Source organism: Delphinapterus leucas, chromosome 14 (genome assembly GCF_059928025.1).
Source record: "Delphinapterus leucas isolate spDelLeu-1000000601 "Yukka" chromosome 14, BTC_Dleu_Yukka2, whole genome shotgun sequence".
Classification (NCBI taxonomy): domain Eukaryota; kingdom Metazoa; phylum Chordata; class Mammalia; order Artiodactyla; family Monodontidae; genus Delphinapterus; species Delphinapterus leucas.
The window spans coordinates 235359-253858 of record NC_143142.1 but is presented as its reverse complement, the minus strand read 5'-3'; the positions used below and the strand labels follow the sequence as shown (position 1 = coordinate 253858).

The 18500-nt window shown below is 43.9% G+C and overlaps 1 protein-coding gene across 7 annotated transcripts in view; it reads left to right on the top strand.

Annotated features, from left to right (window-relative positions):
* Positions 1 to 18449, top strand: part of ZNF84 (zinc finger protein 84) — a 36545-nt gene extending 18096 nt beyond the window's left edge. For 4 of the 7 annotated variants that reach the window (XM_022598220.3, XM_089894290.1, XM_022598217.3 and 1 more), the window contains exon 6: positions 805 to 6617. In XM_022598220.3, the coding sequence (XP_022453928.1) occupies positions 805 to 2789 (1985 nt within the window). In that variant the 3' untranslated portion in view covers positions 2790 to 6617. Of the gene's footprint in view, positions 1 to 804; positions 6618 to 12100 lie in introns of those variants that run through there. The other 3 variants (XM_089894291.1, XM_089894293.1, XM_089894292.1) reach the window with 3 other exon arrangements.
* The last annotated feature ends 51 nt before the right edge of the window (positions 18450 to 18500 follow it).

The following is an 18500-nucleotide window of genomic DNA, read 5'->3' as shown; positions in this document are numbered from 1 at the left end:
TTCTCTATTCCCACTTAAAACTGGGCCTAATCTTGAACTTCCCAAATTGCTAGATAGATCCAGGTTCTCATCTCCTTTTGCAAGTTGTCTTATGTGGCACCACCAAGCATCCAGCAGTGCTCTGATCAGCTGGACCTCCCTCCTCTTTCCCTGCTGTGATATTGACTTACTCCAAGGTCCCTCAAAAACAGACCCTGAGATACTTATCTGAGTGCAAGAACTTAGTGGGGCTGTGACCCCACAGTGTTAGTGGGAGAAGAGGAAGTGAGATGGGGCGGGGGAGGAATGCACAAAGGGTGTGCTGCTGGGAACCCTCTGAAGGACCAGGAAGCTGGTATCACTGTAACCCTCCTGTCTCTCAGTGACTGAGCACTGCTGCAGGGAACATTAGGGCTCCAGAGTGTTTAGCATGCCTGCACACGGCCCAGACATGCACTTGCAGCCCACGGAAGGTCTTGGTGGAGAGATGTGGGCACCTGGCGCGGGCCCCACAGCCCGAGCTGCATTGTCCTCTGAGTGTAGCTGAGGGAGTAGGTGAGGCTGAGGACCCACGGAGCAAGCCCATGTGGCCTGTTCAGCTGTTTCCTCCTTCCCCCCAAGTTGGTGGTTGACTCTATTCAATCTACTGTCTGCTTTCTGTTCTTGTTTACAGGATTTAAATTTTTTTCAGTACCTAGAGGATAGACATTGTATTCAGACTGGGAAACTAAGCTTTAAAAGGCATTCATTCCCTCAGATAGCATTTCTAGGTTTTATTCAGTAAGCACAACTATAGAAGGGTTCACAGGGTTTTTTTTTTCCTAGAACAAGTCTTGCAAGTAAATGGTCACATCACTTGGCACAAGGATAACGAAGAGAAGCTTAAAAATATGAAACAAGATCAAGAATGTGATGCACTTGGAAAAAATTTCAATCTGAGCATGAACTTTGTTCCTTTAAGGAAATCAAACAGTGAAGGTGATATAGGTGGATTAATTTTAAAACATCATATAGATTTACTTATTCCAAAAGCAGATTATGGAAAAACAGAACCAGCTGACTTAAATGTATTTGATAAATTGTTTCTCCATACCAAGACTGAGGAAACTGATACTTGGTTAAAATATTATGAATGTGATAAGTATGATAAAGCTAGCTGTAAGAAGTCACAGATTATCATATATCACAGAACCCGTTTAGGGGAGAAACTCTATGAATGCAGTGAATGTAGGAAACGCTTCAGTAAGAAATCAAGTCTCATTAAACATCAGAGCAGACACGTAAGAGAAATAGCCTATGGCTGTGGTAAATGTGGCAGAACCTTTCCCCAGAAGTCACAGTTCATTACACATCACAGAACGCACACAGGAGAGAAACCTTACAGTTGTAGCCAGTGTGGGAAAGCCTTCTCCCAGAAGTCACAGCTGACATCCCATCAGAGGACACATACAGGAGAGAAACCGTATGAATGTGGTGAGTGTGGGAAAGCCTTCTCCCGGAAGTCACACCTCATATCACACTGGAGGACACACACAGGAGAGAAGCCCTATGGATGCACTGAATGTGGGAGAGCCTTTAGTGAAAAGTCAAATCTCATCAATCATCAGAGGACTCACACAGGAGAGAAACCTTTTGAATGCAGAGAATGTGGGAAAGCCTTCAGCAGGAAATCACAGCTCATCACACATCACAGGACCCACACAGGAACAAAACCCTATGGATGTAGCGATTGTAGAAAAGCCTTCTTTGAGAAATCAGAGCTCATTAGGCATCAGACAATTCATACTGGAGAGAAACCCTATGAATGCAGTGAGTGTCAGAAAGCCTTCAGAGAGAGGTCCAGTCTCATTAACCATCAGAGAACACATACAGGAGAGAAGCCTCATGGGTGTGTCCAGTGTGGAAAAGCCTTCTCCCAGAAGTCACACCTCTTATCACATCAGATGACACACACTGGAGAGAAACCCTTTGTATGCACTAAATGTGGGAAGGCCTTCAGTAGGAAATCCCAGCTTGTCAGACATCAGAGAACTCACACAGGTGAAAAACCCTATGAATGCAATGAATGTGGGAAGGCTTTCAGCGAAAAATTAAGCCTCACTAATCATCAGAGAATTCATACAGGAGAGAAACCCTATGTGTGCAGTGAGTGTGGGAAAGCCTTTTGTCAGAAGTCACATCTCATTTCACATCAGAGGACTCACACAGGAGAGAAACCCTATGAATGCAGTGAGTGTGGGAGAGCCTTTGGCGAGAAGTCAAGTCTGGCAACTCATCAGAGAACACACACAGGAGAAAAACCTTATGAATGCAGGGATTGTGAAAAAGCCTTCTCCCAGAAGTCACAGCTCAACACTCACCAGAGAATTCACACGGGAGAGAAACCTTATGGATGCAGTCTTTGTCAGAAAGCCTTCTTTGAGAAATCAGAACTAATTAGACATCAGAGAACTCATACAGGAGAAAAACCTTATGAGTGCAGTGAATGTAGGAAAGCCTTCAGGGAGAAGTCAAGCCTCATCAATCATCAAAGGACACATACAGGAGAGAAGCCCTTTGAGTGCAGCGACTGTGGCAAAGCCTTCTCTCGGAAGTCGCACCTCATACCACATCAGAGAACCCACACAGGAGAGAAGCCCTATGGTTGCAGTGAATGTAGGAAGGCCTTCTCTCAGAAGTCACAGCTTGTTAATCATCAGAGAATTCATACCGGAGAGAAACCTTATCAATGTAGTGAATGTGGGAAAGCCTTCTCCCAAAAGTCACAGCTCATTAATCATCGGAGAACTCATACAGTAAAGAAGTCCTAGGAATGGCATTAACACTAGTCTTTGACAGAGATCTTAACTGCATTGTACTTCAGAGGATGCAGTTATGGTAAATCTTCCAGGTAATAGTCGCATCATGTTACATGTCTGAGTCCCCGTTTAGGGTAAGGACTCTAAGTGAGGTTCAGCAGATTAACGTGTTTATTATTACATGTTAAAATGCATAGAGGAGAATGACCCTATGAAATGCAGTGGATTTTAAAAACCTTTCAAACCATACTCAAACCTTACACAGCAGAGAACTAACAGCAAAGAAGAATGCTGTGAATATCAGGAAGGCTTCCAGAGATCAGATCTCATTAGCTGTCAGAAACATTCCCACTGGGCATGAATCCTAGTCCAGTGAGTTAAGGAAAACTTCATGAACACAGCAAGTGAGGTAATATTTTCATCAAGAAATGAAGCTCATTGTACACAAAAAGATGCCCTCAGGAATGAAAATCGATGAAAATACTAAATATGGGACAATCTTCAGCAAGTAAACCCACCATATTGTATTCTGTGGGTAAACCTAACAATTTAAAAACATTAGGAATATGTGCCCCTAGAAATAATGCTATAATGGAAAGCCATGCATTCTTTATAGACATGGGTACCAAAAATACCCAATTCTAAATGATATTTAGGCAGAAGTATGTTTTTAAAAATATGTGACTAAATTGAGTCACTGGAATATCTAAATGAGAAATTTCTCAGTGGTATGTAATTGTGGCTTATTTTCCTGTGTCACATAACGTGTTTTGTATTTAGGAATTGTGTATGGTAATGTAATTGGGAGCATGAGATGCACATGCCTTGTAGTGCTTCTGATGTCTTTTAAGACACACCACATATCACTGGTTTTTCTATTTTAATGTTACTATAAAAATGGTAACTCATACATGTCTTGTTGTTCAGTAAGTAGCATGGGTAGTATCACCACATTTCCTTTTCCTTATGATTTGTTGGTTTATACAAGGGTCTATTGTTGTTACTGACCTTTCTCTTTAGTAACAAAAGCCAACATTATATAAAGTCTTTTGCATCCCCAGAGCCTGAGAAGCAGTTTATACAAAAACCTGGTTAACAAGTATTCAAGGGCAGAACTGCAGAACAGCACAAGTGACTCGTGAGCAGAGGAGAGGAGGTGTGTGGACTCTGCGCTCACCCTAAACGGTGGGACCCTCTCCTCACAGAGTGCAGTGCCCCCTGGTATTGTAAGTGCCATGTCACCCAAGTACAACTTGCATTTTAACTTACTGTGATGAAATAGCATGGATACTGTGTGCTGCTATTATGTTTTTTGTGTTCTGTAAAATATCTTGTAAAAAAATTAGATGCAGAAACCAGTTATTTGAGAATTTTGTGGTGAGAAGTATATCTTTGACATATTCAAGGAAGCCTATTTTGCCTTCCTGCAGATTTCTGTGATTAGTGGACAAGTATTAGGAAACAGGTTTTTTATTATTTCATCATTTGAAATATTTGTGTTTCACCGGCCTTTCACCTGTTACATCATGCACACGGGAAAGTTACCATTGCTATAAGTGTGGTTCCTTTTGAAAATGCATGAAATATTCCTGAGCTTACTTAGAATTTTGTAGTAATCTCTCTGTAACGTTGCTTGACAAAGTCAACTGTATTTTTTGTGTGATGGTGAAATTCAGAAAAGTCCAGGATTGGCCTTGTTTCCAAACTTGTAAAAATCAGACCGTCTCTCATGCATAAGTTGTTTTATCAGTGTGGTGTATGGTACCTTTGATTCTAGCGTATTTTTCCCTCTAATTACCAATTTTACATCATGGTTGGAAAATCGGGACTTTTAATAAATGATAATAATTTTGTGAACCATTGTTCCAGAATTTCAACAGCCAGATTATCCTTTTTTTCCACATAGTAATTTTTAAAAGTCCCATTTCCCAAATTTTTATTCATACTCAAATTTATGGACTTCCTACTTTTCTCCCTAATACCTGAAGGTCATTTTACCAGGTGGGGGAACAAGTAGTTACACTGTGGTGTCTTACTTTGTGTTTTTTTCCATTTTTTCCTTTCCATCTATCCTGGGTCTCTTTCCTCAGCCTAGAGGTTGATTCGTTAGGTCTTGGATTGAGCTCAGGAGTCTGTTGTCTAAAAACTTTCTAATTTTGCTCACTCCTATTCTAGATTATTCTGTTAACTACTAAATACTTAAGCTTAGAACTTCCTTTACGAGTTGATGGAACTTCAGCACTAGCCTCTTGATTGAATCCCAAGAGCAAATGTGTTTTCTAAGGGTCTGTTGTTAGTCATCAGGAGGGCTGATGCTGGCAGCAGAGGTTTTGTTTATCAAAGTACCTGAGGTGGAGACTCAGGTGTGTTGTGTAGAATTCACTGGGAAGCTCTCTCTTCTGAAGTCACAAGAGGGCTCTGATTCTGAAATTGGAGATTCTTAGTGTCGTGTTTTAAAATTACCTTGGTAAACCACAAAAAAATGTGTCTCCACGTTTCCTGTCATTGAGTCCTACCACAAACTCCACATCAAGAGGAAAGCCACTTTTAAAGTTAGACTGGATTTACTTGCAGTTTCATGAAGCACAATAAATTACAGTGAGATTGAATACGTGAGGGGGAGCATCTCCTTTCCTTTCCTCTTTCACCACCCAGTTCCCTCCACTGGCCTGGGGATGATCCTGCAGAGCACAATTTCTGTTGTATCCCTTTTACTAAGTAGTGGATCTTCTGGAGGTCCCGTCTGTGAATTTTGAGACCTGTCTCAGGACTGCCTTGTGTTCAGCCTTTCTTTGTGGGCTTTGATATCTTCTGACAGTTATCTGTATGGGTCCATGTGTTCCTGATATTTTGGTTTCAAGAACAGCACTTGTAGAGCCTCGAAATAAAATGAACCTAAAGAATACCAGATTTACCTACCAATATCTGTATTACATAGCAGAATATACATTCATAGACATTTGGATTCTACACTTGAGACCTCAGTCATTTGGTCATTTATTCCAGCAATATGTGCCCAGGATGTCAATTTCAATGAGTTTGTTAGTCTACAAACATGGTACCAACAAGCTTTCAGATGTTGAGCACCTAGTCCTGGCCTACATGCTGATAAACTAACTCAACCATGACCCTTGCAGCTGTATGCATATTTTTTGCCCGTTTACTTTCATCCTTTTTTAGTCCGTTTTTCGCAATTATACATAGTAGTTATTTTAAGATGCAATTCTGATTTTATACTCCTGTGCTGAAGTGTCATGTGGCTAATTGTGGACTGAAGGTGTAATATCCTGTGGTACATGAGGACTTTTACCCATCATTTCTGAATACTTTATCTTTCCTCTTACACAGTAGTTTTTTGGCTTTCTTGAACTACTCACAGTTCCTTGAGATTTCTACAATCTCATCGTATGCTTTTTGCAAATCTGCTGCCAGTGAAATGCCCTTGTTACTTGTTAACGCCTATTCAGCATATGTGAACCTGTACATATATTTGTCACTGGTCATATTATCATTGCATGTTTTATCTTTTCCATTAGAAAGCTTCTGGAGAGCTGGGACTATCTTGTTTGTCTGTATAATTTTAGCAACTGAAGCTTTAGTACATAAATGTGGGTGGTGTCAGTGGCTGTGTTTTCTACCACATGGGGAAGTGTAGTCTGCAATGAGAGAGAAGAGTGAAGTCACCATGGAAGCAAAGTCATGAGCACCCTGGCTGCGCCCCAGGATCTGGTTCTTGTCTTGATGTCCGGGTTCATCTCTGCCCTTTTTCCTGCCTTGGTTGTTGGATTGTTCTGTGAGATATCCCAAACATCCTTCTAATAAATCCCCATGTTTTCTTCAGCTGGTTCAAGTTGTGTTTGTTACAACCCAACTAACAGCGAGGTCAGGCCGTGTTGTAAGTTGGGGCTTCTGGAAGCAGATACTGAGATGAAGTTTGGGGTGCAAGATGTTTATTGAGGATCAACATGAAGTGATGGGAGAATAAAAAGGAAAGGATTGGTCAGAGAAAGAAGTGACACTGCACTGCAGGTTGTGGAGACCTTGGCCAGGCCAGCGGGGGCGCTGAAGCAAGCATCACTTGTAAGAGCATCTCACATTTGGCCAGGATGCTCAGGCCCTTACAGCCCTGAGTGGTCAGTCAGCAGAGGCAGGCTGCCCTGGGAAGGGAGTGACCTCAGGTGAAGCGGCTCTTTTCCCCCTGGGGCCAACTCTGGATGCACTGGCGAGGGGGGAGGCGTCCCTGCCGCTGGGCAGAAGGTCGTTCCCTGAAGAGGGACCTGGGTGGTGTATCTCCATGACTGCACAGAGCATCCCTTCCCAGTGCTGGGCGTGTCTAAAGAGAGACGAACAAAAGGGAGATCAGGACAAACTACAGCTCTCCTGTTGCAGTTGTTTCCTCTCATCTGTTACCCATTCCAGATTCTCACACAGCTACAACCTATGCTGGCCTCAGCATGAGCCAGGTCCTCGAGAATTTGAGGGGCATCTGAGGCCTGGTCACCGTGCCCTTCTCAGATCCCAGCTGCTGAGTTTCTCCAGGCACCGTCACAAGTGGGCAAGGAAGCCCCAAGAAGCCCTTCGGTGGGTCACCCGAGTCCACTCAGACTCCTCTTGGCCCAGCTGTAGCAGCAGCCTGTTCTCCCCATGGTGTGTCAGACACCCCTGCAGAGACCATGGCTTCACTCACCTGATGGTCCCTGGGTACAGGCACACAGTCCCCAGGTTGGTCATGGGCTTCTTATAATTAAGTGGAAGATGCTCTGTCCCTGTGAAAAGTGTGTCCCTTTTGGGGTTCAAGACCTCTAACTCTGCAGAGCCCGGAGTGGACAGTACTGGAAGCACAAAGGCCCCTGGAGGGTCGTTGGTAGCGGTGGTAGGTGAGGCCTACCCTCACTTCAGCACCCAGACCCATGGGTTCTTCTACTTTGAGGACACAGCACCATATAAAGGGCTTTTGTCCAGTTCATAGGCTGCACTTTGAATGGTGGCACCCTGTCCTGACAGAATATTGCTTCTGAGCTGGGGCTTCAGCTGTGCTTTCACTAGGCTGTTCCAAAGCTCTCTTGCACAAGCAGCTACAGGTGCACCCAGTGGGTCCTTTTGTGCTGGGCATAGTCTTGCACACCCTTTGGCTGCAAAGTGGGTCCTCTGGTCTGATGCAGCGTATGTGGGATCCCATACTGGCTGATCAGACATTTCATAAGCCTCTGGATAGTGGTGCTGGCTGAGGCCCTGTGGGCAGGAAAGAAAACACATACCTGGAATATGTGTTTCTCCTATGAGAAACACACCAGCCTTTTGAGGGTCAACATAGTCAAGTGCCAGTTGGTCTCCGCAAGGAATGGTGCTGTACTGGGGCTCAGTCTTGGTCTCTTATTTTAGACACTCTGTAGTGCCCAAATCAGCCATGGTGAGAGAGGCTCTGTGCTGTTGGACGGGGTGGACATTCTTGGCAATTAGAGTAACCCTTGCATTGGATCCCTGGCCTTTGGTTAAGGGCCACCATGGTGGGGAAGGCCAGATGGATGGCTCTGAAACTTACTCCCCAGATAAGATAGTAAATAAAAACAATACTGGGACTTCCCTGGTGGCGCAGTGGTTAAGAATCCTCCTGCCGACACAGGGGATACGGGTTTGAACCCTGGTCCAGGAAGATCCCACATGCCGTAGAGCAACTAAGCCTGTGCTCCACAACTACTGAGCCTGCGCTGTAAAGCCCGCAAGCCACAACTACTGAGCCTGTGCTCTAGAGCCCGCAAGCCACAAGTACTGAGCACGCGTGCCACAACTACTGAAGCCCACGTGCCTAGAGCCCGTGCTCCACAACAAGATAAGCCACCACAATGAGAAGCCCGCGTACCGCAACGAAGAGTAGCCCCCACTCACAGCAACTAGAGAAAGCCCACATGCAGCAACGAAGACCTAACTCAGCCAAAATAAATAAATTTATTTAAAAAAACAACAACACTACTGCCTTCCAGGTAGGGGCTGAGAGAGAGGGTGGCAGAGATTAGTGCTGTTCTTAAAGACCTGAAGGGTGCCTGGGGGGGTGTCCCTATCATGTCCCTGTTTGGTTCGGTAGCATAGCCCGGGTAGAAGCCCGATGTATCCTAGAGAATGGCTATAGGCTAAACACTAGGCTAGACCATAGCCAAGTCGTGGTCCAACGTGCACACATGGCCTTGTTTCTATAGCAGATTTACGTGCCCTTGGGTACATGGCATGCAGCCTTTGATTTGACAAGAGCACTCTTTTTATCCTGCTCAGGAAAAAGGATCAGAAAATGTTTGCATTACCATGGAGCAGACAGCATTACACATTCACAGTTTTATCCCAGGGCTGTCATAATATAGTCTGAAGAGATCCAGACTATCTGGACATGCATAGAACATCAGCGTGCTCCACTGAGGCAGTGAAATCACTCCAGTCAAGCAGGATGCACATGAGGTGGCCAGCAGCCTGGGGACCTGGTGCACCACACGCATCCCAGAGACTGGGCGACACCCTGTGAACGGTTAGCAACTTACCACAAAGGTAGCATAGGACTCACTTTGCTGCACACTACTTTGTAGATTATTCAGGAAGTTTGGGGAGGCTGGTTTTCTAGTCATTTACACATTTATTGACATCAAGTTTAGGTATTTTCTTACTAATTTTGGAATCTCTGTATCTAGTTATGTTGATTTTTCTTTTTGAAAAATTCCTCTCTTTTTTTTTTTTTTTGGCTGCTTTGGGTCTTTGTTGCTGCACACAGATTTTCTCTAGCTGCAGTGAGCAGGGGCTACTGTTCATTATGGTGCGTGAAGTTCTCACTGCGGTGGCTTCTTTTGTTGCGGAGCACGGGCTCTAGGCGTGTGGGCTTCAGTAGTTGCGGCACGTGGGCTCAGTAGTTGTGGCTCATGGGCTCTAGAGCACAGGCTCAGTAGTTGTGGCGCACGGGCTTAGTTGCTCTGTGGCATGTGGAACCTTCCTGGACCAGAGATTGAACCTGTGTCCCCTACACTGGCAGGTGGATTCTCAACCACTGCGCCACCAGGGAAGTTCTGAATTTTTCATTAATAATATTTGTGAATTCCCTTTTATTCTTGTTCCATCTTGGCAGAAGTTTATTTATTAGCTTTTACAGTGAACAAGATTTTGATTTCGTTGATCTGTCAGTACCTTTGTTTCTGTTCAGTTAATTAGCTGAAAGCTGGACATGGCAGAGGCCAATCCTAAGGCAGCAGAAATTCCTTGGCATAAGTATTTAAAGAAATATGATTGTTGATCTAGATTTATCATGAGTAATTCACTCACCAATTCCTCCAATTTTGACCCCCAAGTGGGACCAGAAGACACTTCTTTTACCCGGACACTGAGACACTACGGGGAGATGGGAGTTCCAGCATCTTATAACAATGTGCTTGTTTTCCAAACTGCCCCCCATACCAGACCTAACCACGGATCTGCTTGCTTTAACGTTATGCCAGGTCTAGAATTTTTGATAAATTGAATCTTATAAAAGAAAATGTGCTTATCGGCTAAAGGTGAAGAGGGAAGATGCTGCCGCTGAAGTGAGACCGCTGCTATCAGAGGGGAGTGTAGGATTCTGCGAGGGAGCAGTCCTGGTAGCAGAATTTAGTTTTGAGAAGCCAGGTGGGCATGGTTACTGTGTCACCAAACATAAGTCCATGTACCCGACAGCACAGTGAGGCCAAACAATAACAAAACGTCAGAATTTGGAGCAGAGGAAGGTTTATTGCAGGGCCAAGCAAGGCGACGGGTGGCTCATGCCTTAAAAACCCTGAACTCCTGGAAAGCTTTCCCCAAAGCCCTTTTACAGGAAAGGTGAGGGAGGGGCCTGGGTAGCTGTTGCAGACTTCTTGGTGTCAGATCCTTTGTTCTTGAGGTCAGGTCACCGTCAGGTCATGATGTTCCTGTAAACTTCTAACAAAACAGAAGCTAGCTAGTCTCTGTTCTGTTTCTAAGCCTCCTGGCGGCTTTTAACACTTAACAAATCCCATGAGCAAAGCAACATCATTACCCCTCGTTTATTTGTTCAAAGTCCCAAGGCTTGACTTTCGCCCCCAAGGTCCAGATCCTGCCTGTGAGCAGAGGGTCCCTGCACGGGCTGGTCACCCTGCCCTGGCGTGCTCGTCCAGCACCCGGTCTGGGCCCTCCCGCCAGTACCCAGGCCCGGCTGAAGAGGCAGATCTCAGCTGGTGGCGCCCTCAGGGCCAGGTCCCCAGACCCTGCCCAGCCATCATCACCGAGGGAGCCAGGCTCCCAGGACCAAGCTGGCCCTCAGCTCACCCACCAGCCCCAAGGCTGGAGGACCGGAGAGCCCTGGGGAGAAGGCTGCGATCCACCTCTCACCGCACTCTCTGACCCAGGACCCCTGCGCGTCTGACTGTTGGCCCAGTGGGACCTCGAACCGCCAGGCTGACGGTCCCGAGCTAAGGGTCTCTCCGTTACGGTCATTCGCTAATGGCTGCTCCCCCGCCCCGCCCCTCTTATAACTGCAGTGGGTTCAGGCTATGATGGTAGTCAGAATTGCTGGACCTATAGAGACCTTTGGAAGTGGTTAACTGATCATGGGATCTTAAGGTCCAAAATAAAGGGACAGCTTATGAAGGTCTTATCTTTGTAATAAAAAGTATAGAAGCTGGATATCCTTGAGGATAGACCCTGTCATTGGGTCACAAGTACATACGGTAAAACTTAGGAACCGTCCACAGGCCGTTTTACTGACTGTTCCTGTGGAAGCAGATAGATGTTAACACTGGCGGACTTACCCGTGATCACCACCCCATTATTACACTATCTTTGCTTAAAATGGGTCGTTGGATCTGCACAAGATGAGTCACCCTGTCCCGTTTTCTTTCTCTGCCTCTTCTCGGCATCAGTGTGAAACACAAAAGCCCACATGCTTGATGTCCACGAGCAAAGTGCCAAGCTCAACCACATGGCCTTTCCCTCATATTTCCTTGTCCCTGCTGTCCCAGTTTTGTTCCTGTCGGGATTGTAACAACCAGCCAAGTCAGTTACTTCTGCCAAGCAATTGGTCCATATCCATGTTCCCAGCCACCCCTCCTCCTCCATGAAGCAGGGTTCCAAGAGTCCTGCTCACAGCTTTGACCACTGGGAAGTTTTCCCTTAAAACTGTCCTTTAGGGTCTTCACAGAATGGGGGCTGCACATCAGTGGTCCCTTCAGATGGTGCTGATGCATCTGTGAGCCAGGCCTGAGTTGTCTCCTCCTCGGCCAGTGGCCATAGGGAGCCCCCCACGAGTGACATAGGGGTCTGGACTCCCCATTTAAACATTTTACTTTTGGACTTTCCAGGGCCCGGTCCCAAATAAATCATTTTCACAATACGATGAATTGCAGCAGCAGTCAACGAACCCGATAATCCACCTGAGGATGGCCGTCACTGGTCAATGACTGCACAGCGGTGAGGCTTGGTCTCTATTAGAGCGTGTGGCATGCCGGAATCTGTTTCTCCAATGCAAAGTCGTTCTCTGCCACAGAAGTCATGGCCTTGCTACTGAATCCGAGGGCTTTGTAGCTCTATTGGAGACTGAAGAAGACTCCTCACAGCATCCCATCTGCCTCGGGTCCTAACACAGCAAGAGCTACGGCATCATGTGGCTTCATCTGGAGGATGAAGCCCTGGGCCTTGCTGCCGAGCTCTTGCTCTGGGCTCTGCTCAAAACTGGAAGCATTCCAAGATACCCACAAATTATTCACATAGAATTTCCAAGTGTGTCCCCAACTGCCTTCCACATTCAAAGTGTTGTACATTTTTGTGGTGTGGGGTGTGAGTTTTAGTACCTCATCCCTTACTTTAGAGGGCTGTCCCAGCATTGCTGGCTCACTAAACTTCTAAAAACGTCACTGATATCAGGCTCCTAAGTCTTTGGGGGGTTTACCTCCCACCTTTTGGGGCATGTGTGCATTATCAGGGCATCTTGGGTACTTGCTGCCTCTTATGAAACACGATAGACCTGTCCTCCACAGGGCGCAGGCTGTGATCAATTGCTGCTTTCTACGGGGTTAGACCTGCTATTTTAAAGATTGTCCCTTTAACAAATTTTGGTGTATCCATCTTCATTCTTTCTTCAGAACCACATTTTTAAAATAAATTTTATTGATAAAGTGTACCTATTTTAATGTAGAGTTCAAGTTCCATGCTTTTTTGTTCTTTTTTGGCTGCATCATGCGGCATGCAGGATCTTAGTTCCCCGACCAGGGATCAAACCCGGGCCCCTTGCAGTGGGAGTGCAGAGTTCTAACCACTTGACCGCCAGGGAAGTCCCAAGTTCCATGCATTTTGATAAATATCTGTGCCTGTATAACCACCACTCCCACCAAGATGTAGAACATTTCCATCACTCAAAACGTTCCCTCATGCCTCTTCCCAGTCAGATCTCACTCCCACCGCTGACCCCAACCATTGATCTCTCACCCAACGCTGTAGATTACTTCTGTCTTTTCTAGAATTTCATATGAATGGAACTATACAATAAGTAAGCCTTTGTGTCAGCCTGATGTTTTTGAAATTCGTGCATGGTGCTGTGTGGATTGGTAGTCTGTTTTTTAATTGCTGAGTAGTCTTCTGTATGGTGATGCCAGTTTGTCCATCCATTCACCTATTGATGGACATTTGGATTGTCTCATGTTTTTAGAAGAAACAATTAAGCTGAGAATGGCCAGACATAAAAGACTCCAGTACAAAGTGTTGGCAATGATGTGAGGAACCAGAACGCTCATACATCGCTGGTGGGAACGTAAAACAATGTACAACCGCTGTGGAAAACAGTTGAGCAGTTTCTTAAAAAGTTTAATGTGTACTGATCACAGGATTCAGCAGTATATGCCCAAGGAAAATGAAAACATGCGTCCATAAAAACTTGTACACCGTGCTCATAAGGTTTGGTTTGTCTCTTGCTTCTGATCCCTGCTGCTGAAACTATGGCCATAGAACAGGAAAAAGTTAGTCAATAAAAGGAGAAACCTGAGGGGGATATATTTATATTCTTATTCTTAAAAAATATGTTCAAAAGTTAGCTTCATGTGACAGAGTCTGGGAGCCCGTCTGAACAGAAGACTTCTGGTTTGTCCCTATGTGATCTCTGGGCCACTGAAGAAATTTGATTTAAAAATTAAGAGCAGTATGTTTTATTCAATACATGTTTTGGGGACCTACAACCAAACATTTTGGACAAAACAATAACACTGCATCCCTACATCACACTAAAAAATAGAAATTCCAAAAGGGATAATTTTATAATTGCAATATAAGAAACAATAAAAGCATCATATACAATTATATGAATACTTTTAATATCATGGATGAAAAAGATTCTTCATATATTGAGATCAGCTATAAAGCATAGATTTCACCTCATAAATTTAATGTTATAGACTATAAAATTGTCTTGTTACTTGTCTATAGTTTTATTTTTAACATTTAAGTCTTTTATCTATTTGACTAACCTATGATAAATTGATACAATGCAAGAATGCACATTTACAAAGATACTTACTGAATATATTCAGTTTTGCAAAAAATATTTTATGAGCCTATACATACCATGTGCTACCTATCATGTACCACAGTTCTAGGCAATGAGGTAAAGGTCCAAATAGGTTTCTGCTCTCAGGAGCTTATATTCTAATGAGGGGAGATAGACAATAATCATTAAAAATTTTTTAAAAGAAGAAGATATCTAGTAAAGATAAATACTATGATAAAAACAAAACAGGGCAATATGATGTAGAATAAGTTGAGTGTGAGAGAAGCTGCAATTGGATGGAGTAGTTCTGAAAGGACTTTGTGAGAAGATAATTTGAGTGGAGACCCTACAGAGTGCTGTAGGCAGAGGAAAGAGTAATCAGTGAGAATTTTTAGTACGTTTGTGAAAGAGAAGGAAAAACAGCAAAAAAATATATAGTATAATCACATCTAAATAGGTGTGTGTACTGTTTTTGTACATGAACATACGTTGGGACTTTTTACAATTTTTGTTCCCTGTTTCTCATACCTCTTCCATTTTCTTGCTTTTCTGTGGGTTACTTGAACATTTTTTAGAATTCTATTTTTAATCATTCAAAGTATTTTTGAGTGTGTTTCTATGTATTTGTGTGTGTGTGTGTGTGTGGTTTCACTAGGTATTACAATATACACACCCTACTTAACACAGTCTACGGGTATTGACATTTTACCATTTTGACTGACGTGCAGAAACCTTACCTCCATTTAAGTCCCTTTACCCTCCCCATGCATTAATATAACTGTCTTAAGTTCCACATCAGATGGTATTATAATTTTTTGTTTCAACCATCAAATGTGATTTTGAAAACTCATGAGAAGGACAGTCCATTATGTTTACCCTTATCTCCACTGTTGTTTTTTCTTTTGTTACCAGTTCCTTTATAATTGTAGAACCTCTTTAGCCAATCTTTTACAGTTAGGCCTTCTGGTGACAAATTCCTAGCTTTCCTTCATCTGAAAGTCTTCATCATCTGGAAGTCTTTATTTTCCCTTCATTTCTGAAGAGCATTTTTGCTAGATAGAGAATTAGGGGTTTACAGTTTTGTTTTTTTCTTCAGCATTTGAAAAATGTTGTGCCATCTCTTTCTGGCCACCATGGTTTCAGATGAGAAATCCACCGTCATTCAGTTGTCCCCTTATATGGAATGCATTGTTTCTGTCTTCAGATTGAATAGTCACAACTGAATTTCTAGTGAATTTGCATAGGGAATTAGGCAAGATGATTCTAAAATTTACCCAGAGAGGCAGACTGGTAACACTAACCTAGAAAAATTAGAAAAAAGAAAAAGAGGGTACATGCCCTCCCAGAAAGCTATAGTAATTGAAACCATATGATATGTACAGGAATAGAAGAACAGATCAGTGGAACAAAACAGAGGAAAGAGACCCAGATATAAGGGGATTTAGTATTAGAAGAGTATAGGGTGTATTTTAAAATTTGGTATCTGGATACCCTTTCTAAATGAGAGAAATTCAAAAGTCAGGAGGGGAAAGACTGATAGATTTGACTGCATAAAAATTTCAAATTACTGCATGTACACACACACACACACAACCCCAAAGGGAATATACAAGTAATGACTTTTGAGAATATGCTGTATCTGAAACATACATATGAAAGTTATAAAATCCCACCACACTAAGAACTCCTACAAATCAATAATAAAAACACAGGGATCCTAATGGAAAAATAGGCAAAGGACATGAACAGGTATTTCACACAAGATAAATAAGACCTAGTCAATAAACAGAGTTGTTTCGTATCGCAAAAAGTACATTAAAGCAAGATATTTTCACTCACCATGCAACAATATTAAATTTTGATGCTGTCCATTTGTCGTTCATTGAGCCCTCTGTGGCAAGCAATGTGCTAGCTATGGGTGTATCTCACAGTGCTTATAAGCTAGTGAGGAAGATAATTACTAACAAATAATCATAAATACACATAAATAGTTACAAATACAATTGCAAATTATTGTAAATGATAAAGAGAATAAGTATAGGATTCAAGGAGAGTTTACAGTCAAAGGAACTGTATTCAGAGATCACACTGGGATCAGAGAACACTTCTCTGAGTAAGAGTTGCTTGAGCTGAAATATGAAGGATAAACTGAAATGTACTAATTATGTTATTGTATGAAGGGATAGATAACCTTTTCAGGGTTAGAGAAAATAACATGCTCAAAGGTCCTGCGATGTATGGTATATAGGGAAAGAAGGTTAGCACAGTCAGAGAGGAGGGAAATACCATAAGAAGAGCTTGAAAAGACAGGGGTAAGATCATGCTGAGTACTGAGGAACATGTTAGGGACTTTTGCCTTTACTTCAGAGCAATCAAAAGCCATCGAATTATATTAAGCAGAGGAATATATTTGGAATTGCTTTTATAAACATGAGGCTGACTTCTGTATAAAGATAAGATTTGGAGGAAATTGATGTGAAGTTATAGCAAGATTGCAGGTGAGAAATAATAGTTTGGACAAGATTAGTAGTTAAGATTAAACACGGACACGCCGATCTCAACATGTCCCAAATGAATCCATTTCTTCTATCCTAAACTTGTCTTATCCTGTGTTTTATCGTCATAGTGAAATACGATGATTAACCAAAATATCTGGGCAAGTTGTATAAGTGGAAGTTGAAGTCATGAGAGTGGATAACAGTGGTAGAAGCGGTTTTAAAGAATGTACTTCTGGAAGCATTTCACCCAAGCAAGAAACCTAGTTCCTCCATGTATCCAATTCATTACCAGGTCCTTTACATTCTTCTTTTAAATTGTTTCCTGAATCAGTCTTCCGTAGCCCCAGCTCCCGGGCCCCAGGATACAGAAGCACTGCCTTCAGTGGCCTTCCTGGCTCAAGTCCTTCTTCCTGTTGTTTCACCCTTACCACTCTGCACCACACTGCACATGAGACGTCACAGCCTCTTTAAAACTCTTCATTGTCTTGTCACTTCACAGCATGAACATTCCTTCACAAGGATGCTTACTTTTTCAGTCTCTTCTCTTTTCAAGCCACCTCTCCTTTGACCTCTTTTCACCAGGCCAGTGAATTTCTTTCTTCCTTTTTCCTCTTCCAGCTTTTATACTGGACTGTAACCAAGCAGGACCCCATGGGGCCTTCCCAGGACAGACTCTCCCCGCCCCGCCTCATTCTCCACCTGCCTCTTATTTGTAGAAAAACTTTAGCCTCCTAGGCCTTCCCCAAGTTCCAAAGAACAAATTTAATCAGAGAAGTGAGAAAATGCAGAAAGAAAGGAAAATAGTAAAGCAAGACAAAATAATAATAGTTAAGCCATTAAACAAAGTCAAGGAACTTTAGTTCCTCCTCAAGCGCTGTAGATACTATTCTGAGCCGTGTCCTTTGAGCTGTTTTGCAGCTCTGAAACCCCTACCAGCTGGGAGAAGTAAACTGTAGGCTGCCCACCGTAGACCGCAGAACAGCTGGAACCAGGTTAATGATGTTGACTCCTGATGACCTCCCCACCAACCAATCAGAAGAAGGTCCAAGAGCCGATCACACACCCCACAACCCCTCTCCCTCATTCCGTCTTTAAAAACCTTTCCCTGAAAGCCTTCTGGGAGTTCAGGCCTTTTAAGCACTAGTTCCCTGGACTCCTTGGCGCCTGCAGTAAACGCTGCACTTTCCTTCCTCACAACCCAGTGTCAGTAGATCGGCTTTATTGCGGGCAGGTGAGTGGACCCAAGGTTTGTTTGATAACATACCATTTTCCTTTGTTGTCTCTAATCTTTTTTTCATAAACTCATAAACTGTTGGCTCCACTTAGAACAATGTTCCATGATTCAGCGGGCCCAGTCTCTCTCCTAACCCTCCCATTTCAATACAAAGCTTGCACCCGGCCTCCCATCCCCTGGGCTTGGAGCTCTGTAGGTGCTTAGTCCCTAGACCTCCCCCGTGCTCGGGACCGAGCCACCAGCGCAGGGAGAAGGAAGCCCCCAGGAATCGCGGGCTCCCACGGCAGGGCTGCAAGGGGAGCCCGGCTGCCTCCTCTGCTCACGCGGACAGGTCGCCAGTCCGGCCTCAGCGTGCGGGCGGTCGCCGTCCAGGCCGCCATGGCTGGGCAGCCCCGCGGGACTCCAGGCTCTGAGAGTAGTGACCCCTCGGGGCTGCGGGTGCTGCTACTGCCGTGGCCAGGGCTGGAGGTCCTGGATGGAACGGCTGGGGCCAC